Raw genomic sequence first — 6,611 nt, 5'->3', positions numbered from 1 at the left:
CATTAGGTACTTTTTCTGCGGTGTCAAAAGTCCATTTTATCTGTTACAATCATCATTTCTGAGAAGGTCTTTGGTTGCACAAGGTTTCACGTGACATTAGAAAGGGGAACTGAAGGCTTACTGACCGTTAGATAAGATGCCAGGCTTAGCTCACATAATGCTCTACTTGTCTACACATGACTGGTTATACGTTCCTTCAACTAACCCTACAGAACATGCTTTATACTCTAATCTGCCTCAATCACCATCTTAACATTCTTAAAACATAATACACAAGTTTATAAGTCATCAAGAATCACAGTACATCAATTAATAGAACCACAGTAATAATAATAATCATTGGTTAGGTTAGATATACTTTTAAAGTTGATTACATTATTTCTTCATATTTCCTCCTGCTGCCGTCTCAACCGCTTCTCCTCTGGACCTAGATTCTTCTTATGATATCTCCTTTTCTTTTCCTGATCCCGTCTCTGTGGGGGAAAGAACTCTCTAGGCCTGATTCCACCATTATAAGCATCCTGAGCAGTGGGCCCTCTTGACACCCTCTCCTTGGAATCAGACCTAGGAGTTTGGGTCAGGGTCCCAGGGGGGATCAATGGATGGATCTTCGCAGGCACATACGGTGGGTAGCGAGGACCTTGAGCAGGGGGTTCCATCCTACTCGGGCGCGTAGTTTTGGGGAATTTAGGGGGGCCCATCTTGTTGGGTCGGTACCTTTTGTCATACCCCTCTGCTTTGGGCTGATGCCAGGATTTTACTGCTCGGTCCACAGCGGCTCCGTAGTTTCCATATGAGTTCTTCCCTGGGTTGGATTCCTCCTTCCTGTGAGAGGTATTGGGGCTCCGTGGAGGGCCTATTTCTTTACTTTCTACCACTGGTGGGCCCAACCTCGCCTTCACAGGGGTAGGGGGTCGGTTTTCCTCCATTGTCCTAGGATGAGGGGTGTCTGCATCTTCGGACAAGAAGGGCCTATGAGCGCTCAGCTCCAGGTCGAAATCCGAGGGGCCGGGGGACAGGGTCAGTATGTCGCTAGGGATTTGGTGAGGCGGATGAACCACCTCATGCGTAGCTGGTGTCTCCTTGTCTCCTTGTTCTGGTTTCTGGGTGTAATCAGGCATGGTCGGGCTGTATCTCGGTGAAGGGGGGTTATAGTCRGTGGTGTCCACTTCTGACACAGGGCTTGATGGCAACATATTCTTAGAATTATCATTTAGCCATGCGATGAGATCAGGGTTTTGTAAGGTCTCATTCAGAGTTGACACGTCCTGAGGAGCAGGATCCGTCATGGGGACCACAGGTGTCTCCAKAATGAGCTCCTGATTTTGCAGGTTGACCACTGCTTGTTGCACTTCCGCCAGGTCTTCGGCAGGTTGGATAATGTGCAAATCCACCAAGGAGAAGTCAGGGATATGGAGGCTTATATACCTGTGATTCGACATGCGGGATTTCCAGATCCTCTGGATCAGAGGGAGGGTACATGCTTGATGTACGTTGGTAGGGATCACAGGATCGGGCCAGAATAGGTTCTTCAGGTTACAGTGGACCATTTGCCCATCTTTATGCAGTAGGTAGCTTTGGGAGAAGTCGGCTCTAGGGCAACTTTGGATCCCATTTCTCAGTATGATGGCCGTAGCCACCGGGATTCCAAAGTAAGCTTTGTAGCATGGGTTNACTACTACTACTATTACTACTACAACTGAAAATCAGATCCAAACAGCCAATGTAATCTAATAAACTATAAAGTAATTTCAGAGAATAAAAGACTAAGCTAAAATTTGTTGATTTTTTTGAAACAAAAATAATGATAACAGCATAGCAGCCAAACATTCAGTGAAATGAGCAACCAGCCACCCAGCCTGCCAACAGCACTGGTTCCCTCTAATCTGAGGTCTCTGCCAACTTTGTAGTGCCGGGATCTGATCCAATCAACAGGGAGTAATGCCGCAGATGTGTTACGCAGTAAGAGACCTATGCCTTAATGTTGTAGTCAAATTTTAAATTAGTGTCAGACAACTGAGCAGCTAAGAATGTGAATTGTTTTTGGGCCAGTTCATTTTTCAAATATGAAACGATGTATGGATCAGAACAGGAGGCATATAAAATACAAAAAACAACTGCTTACAAACTATTTAACCAAAACATCAAGACTCAATGGTGTATCCATTTTATTGTAAATTTTATTAACATCGAGGACGCGGCAGGCCAAACTAAAACTGAAAGATTCTGTGAGATTTATGTTGTCTCTGATAGAAGATGTACTTCACTGTAAAAGTACACTATATATATATATTTCCTGAAATGTTCATTGTAAATAAATGTGAGCTGTCAAACCAACTAGTGAAATGAGTGCACTGTTGTAAAAACTTGGTTGTTCAGGCCAACAGGTGCAGATTGCTTCTGACCAATCAGTAGTTTGCAGTGTGTGTTTGGTTAATGTTGAACATGTTAACTGACAAATTAAAAAGTGCATAAGCATGGCTACACTTAACTTTTGTATAGCTCACATGTCAAAAAGAAATGGGAAGGGATACATATTTCTATACTTTCGACTTGGTTTTGCTACCTCTGCTGACAGTAGACAAAAAATAGTTTGTTTCTGAACAAAAACCAGTTCTGTTTGCACCGTCCCAAACATTAAGCTTAAAGACATAGAATGATGCTATAAAAGCACAATACACACCATGAGACTTTGAATAAATGGGATTGTAGTATTCACCCAAAAAACCTTGATTCTTTTTTCCCCGTAAATCCAGTTTCTTAATATACATCATATTTTAAGATTGCAGTGTAACGACATAAAAAACAGAAACAGACATTATAAATAGTAAGGTAGTAAAATATCGCTGACTCTTGCTGACTAGCCGATAAATTATTTACATCCCTTGAGCCTAATCACTTTGGAGCAGGGCACAGCCCACTCAGAAACTTGCCTCCTGTCTGTAATTTCTCTAGAGACCTGTTGTTTAGTTATCTCATTCAAAGATCTTGGAAGGAGTTTTGTCTGCATGTATACTGTCACCCCCTCCCCTCTCCAAAACATGCAGATATTTAAAGAAGAATCGTCTGTAAACACAAAAATAGGACCAATATCTCTCTCTGAATGTGCATTTCAACAGTCGTGGCACATCAGCGATCAATTGTCACTTCAGTGAATTCATATAATATCTATAGACGGCAGGCTTATTGTTTGCTTTCTGTTACCTTGGAAGACCCATTTTCCCACCGCCTGGCTTTTATCCCCCTCCCTTCCTCTTTTCCTTCCCTTTCTCCTTGTCCCGCTCCTTTAAAGCAGCCATAACTGTCTCCGATCCTTTTCCCTCATTCGTGCTGTTTTGTTGACATTAGAGGATAATTTTAAAAACGCTCTGTGTCAAGAGCTGCTGTTTAATAAGATATTAGCATCTTGCCCCCTTTTTCACCCCATCCTCATCCTCTCCTCACATCCCTCCTTTCTTAATTCTGGTCAAACGTGCTGAGCATCCTCCCCATTCATTAGCACTCTCCTGCAGCGCACCACAAGCTGACAATTCAGTATAAACACACAACATAACTGCACACCTAGAGCCAGTGGATCCCGCTCAAGTGCAGACATCACATGAAAGGTGCAAAAAAACACACACCGAGACACAAAACCGCACATACCGTGAGCACGTGTTCCCCTTTGCTCTGTTCGTCCATTTAGACTGAAAACATCCGCAGAGCAGCTCCTTGTCGGTGGCAATTATCCTTTCTGTAGAGGACGTGTGCGAGCCAAGCGTTCACAGCAACAGTGTCACACTCGTCCGTTCTCTCTTCTCTTTATACAAAAGGGAGGGGAGCGAGCCGCTTCGGAACACACAGTGTTCTGCCATTCGCTGTCAGTCCGCTCTGTGCACAGCAGCCAATCCCACCATGGCACCATGAATATTTGATTCACCCAGCCAAGAGCTCATAAACATACACACATGCACACCGTCACACGGGGGGGACACGCATTCACATTTGGAGGACGTACAAATCCTTAGCCGCTGAGGTATTCAGGTCACAAAGGAAGAGCCAGCCCCGAACAAAGATAAATAGGAACAGGCACATGTGTCCTCTCAGGCTGCGGTACGTCGAAAAAAGACACATTGCTGTGAATTCATAAAGACTCCAAAATGCCTCCATGCCTTTGACTTTCACGGTCCTTCTAATAGCGTCAAGGTTAGACGTGCCTTTCAACACGCGCTAATAGAACAGAGAACTAAGGTTCGTCTGTTTCCACTCCACAACAACAGCTCTGTAACAGTGGGGCAAAAGAACAGGTTCTCAATCTGGTGACAGAAACGTTCATGATCAGTGTCATGTAAACTAAATGAACCACTGAAACATACACACAGTTGTACCCAAACATAAAAGACAGCTATAGATTGAAATAGAAGTCTGAATAAATTTCAGTAGAAAGAGTGACATCTAATGGCTGAACTTTCACAAGTATTCTGTAGAGCTGATGCCTCTCAGCAAGAAGGTTGCCGGATCAAATCCCGGCCTGGGGACCTTTCTGGGTGGAGCATGTTCTCTCCGTCCATGCGTGGGTTCTCTCCAGGCACTCCGGCTTCCTCACACAGACCAAAAACATGACTGTCAGATTAATTGGTAACTCTAATGGTTGTCTGTCTCTATGTGTGTCCCTGTGATAGATAGGGCTGTGTATTGGCAAGAATTTGGCGATACGATACATATCATAACAGAGGGGTCACGATATGATATATCCCGATATATTGCGGTACTGTAAGCAAGGCAGTATATTGCGATATATTACAATTTTTTATCCAAAAATTCTATTAAATAAAAACCTCTTACTGAAAAAAAAAAAAAGAAAAATAAAAGCTAATGTTTACTTACAATGCTAATGCTACCCTTACTCTCTGGCGCTCAAGAGGTAGAGGAGCCAAATGGCTGGCTCATTGCTGCCAACTAGTGGTCAGAGGCTGAACTACAACATAAAAATGAACGGTTGGCAAGAAGGTTGACATTTTAAACCTTAATTAAAAACCGATACAGGGCTTTAGAATATCGATACAGTATCGGGAAATGAAATATTGCGATATTTCAGTGTATCGATATTTTCTTACACCCCTAGTGATGGACTTGCAACCTGCCCAGGGTGTACCCCGCCCCTCGCACTGTGACTGCTGGATATGGGTACCAGTGACCCACGTGACCCTGAAAAGAAGAAGCGTGTACAGAAAATGAATGGACGGATGGATAATCTAAAGATGAGATGAAGCTGATTTTATTTTTTGTTGAGTTTAGTATTTGCTTTCTTACTTTGGTTTTCTTGGGTGCCTGTAGAATCACTTTAAATAACAAAAAAAAAGTTCTGTTTTGCATAATCTTATCAGTCTCCCACCCCTGCCCTCCACATTGATGCAGGTAATTGAGGTCAGCAGGTCTAACTCTTCAGTTCCCACTGCTGTATTTTAATCAAGTCGAGGATTTTGACTGGGCCATTCCATAAACTTGATTATTTTCTTTTTTTTGTTCTTTTATAGAGTTCCTGCTTTGCTTGTAATCATTTTCCCGTTGCTTGTTAAACATTGTGGACCAAACTTCAGCAGTCTGATAGACGGATATTTGACTCTAGAATTCTAGACAATGCGATTACAGCAATAGGCTATTTATTTGGTCTTATTCCAACTGCACAGCCTAGAACTTATTATCTAACTAAGGCATGTAGATTCCCTTGTGTTTTCTGCAATTTCTTTGAGCATTGCCCAGTCTGACCTTGGGGTGAAGCTGCTGGGACGTCCCCTCCTGGGAGAACTGGCAACTTAACACTTTTTAATTTAAGACAGACTCCTGGCTGTACTACAATCTAAAATCATCTCAGCATCTCCTTCCTACCAAATAAGTCAAGGTTGTTTGGGTCTACATAGATTTCCCACAAACTGTTCAGCTTTGTTTTTGAAAAACAAGTAATGGTGTCGTTAATTCCTCACATTTGATAGTAGAGCTTGGCGGTATGACCAAAATTTTATTTCACGGTATTTTCAACATTTTCACCGGTTTCATGGTATTTGACGGTATTTTTCTTTTCATCACAGCTCAGCTGATAATAAAATGTACAAACACTGCTAATTGACTTTTTTCTTTTACTGTAACTCAGTCACTGTTTCTCTTCTCTATGTCTTTTCTTTGACTGGTGGTTGGAGACTGTAGTCATGCATTTTGGTCCAATCATGAAGAAGTGTTAAGAAAAGATTATGATCGGTTCTATTGTTTTATGTTATTTAATAAAGCTTATCAGCACAACTCACCTTGCACACCAGTCAATTCCAATTCCACTACAAACTACTAGGGGTGTCCCGATCCGATATCAATATCGGATATCGGTCCGATATCAGCCAAAAAACGAGTATCGGATTTTATCGGACTGCATAAAAAATGTCCGATAAAAGCGCTCCGATATTAGCAGTCCGTTCCAGCAGTTCACTGACTCCGCTCCAGTGTTTCTATCCAGCAGCGCTTGGATCTGGCTTGTAGCGCTCACGTGATCATAACAACAGCAGCGCTAACAAGTTAGCAAGAATGTCGGCAGCAGAACTTTTTATTTTCATCAGAAACAGAGTTGCAGCTAAGTGTAAAGT

The 6,611-nt window shown here is 42.5% G+C and overlaps 2 protein-coding genes across 9 annotated transcripts in view; both read right to left on the bottom strand.

Annotated features, from left to right (window-relative positions):
* The window catches only part of LOC106520858 (DNA-directed RNA polymerase II subunit RPB1), a 5,366-nt gene extending 3,699 nt beyond the window's left edge, over positions 1-1,667 (bottom strand). Inside the window, exon 1 of one of the 2 annotated variants that reach the window (XM_014013136.1) lies at positions 509-1,667. In XM_014013136.1, the coding sequence (XP_013868590.1) occupies positions 509-1,550 (1,042 nt within the window). In that variant the 5' untranslated portion in view covers positions 1,551-1,667. The remainder of the gene's footprint in view (positions 1-508) is intronic. The other variant, XM_014013137.1, reaches the window with a different exon arrangement.
* The window catches only part of LOC106520856 (sodium bicarbonate cotransporter 3), a 51,270-nt gene that overhangs the window by 42,015 nt on the left and 2,644 nt on the right, over positions 1-6,611 (bottom strand). The window contains exon 1 of one of the 7 annotated variants that reach the window (XM_014013129.1): positions 3,646-3,974. The exons of the other annotated variants lie outside the window; for them this stretch is intronic. Within the exon in view, the coding sequence (XP_013868583.1) occupies positions 3,646-3,681 (36 nt within the window). The 5' untranslated portion in view covers positions 3,682-3,974. Of the gene's footprint in view, positions 1-3,645; positions 3,975-6,611 lie in introns of those variants that run through there. 7 annotated transcript variants of the gene reach the window in all.

This window comes from Austrofundulus limnaeus, unplaced genomic scaffold, assembly GCF_001266775.1.
Source record: "Austrofundulus limnaeus strain Quisiro unplaced genomic scaffold, Austrofundulus_limnaeus-1.0 Scaffold98, whole genome shotgun sequence".
In the NCBI taxonomy this organism is placed as follows: Eukaryota; Metazoa; Chordata; class Actinopteri; order Cyprinodontiformes; family Rivulidae; genus Austrofundulus; species Austrofundulus limnaeus.
The sequence above is the reverse complement of the archived record's forward strand: the minus strand, read 5'-3'. Positions and strand labels throughout refer to the sequence as shown.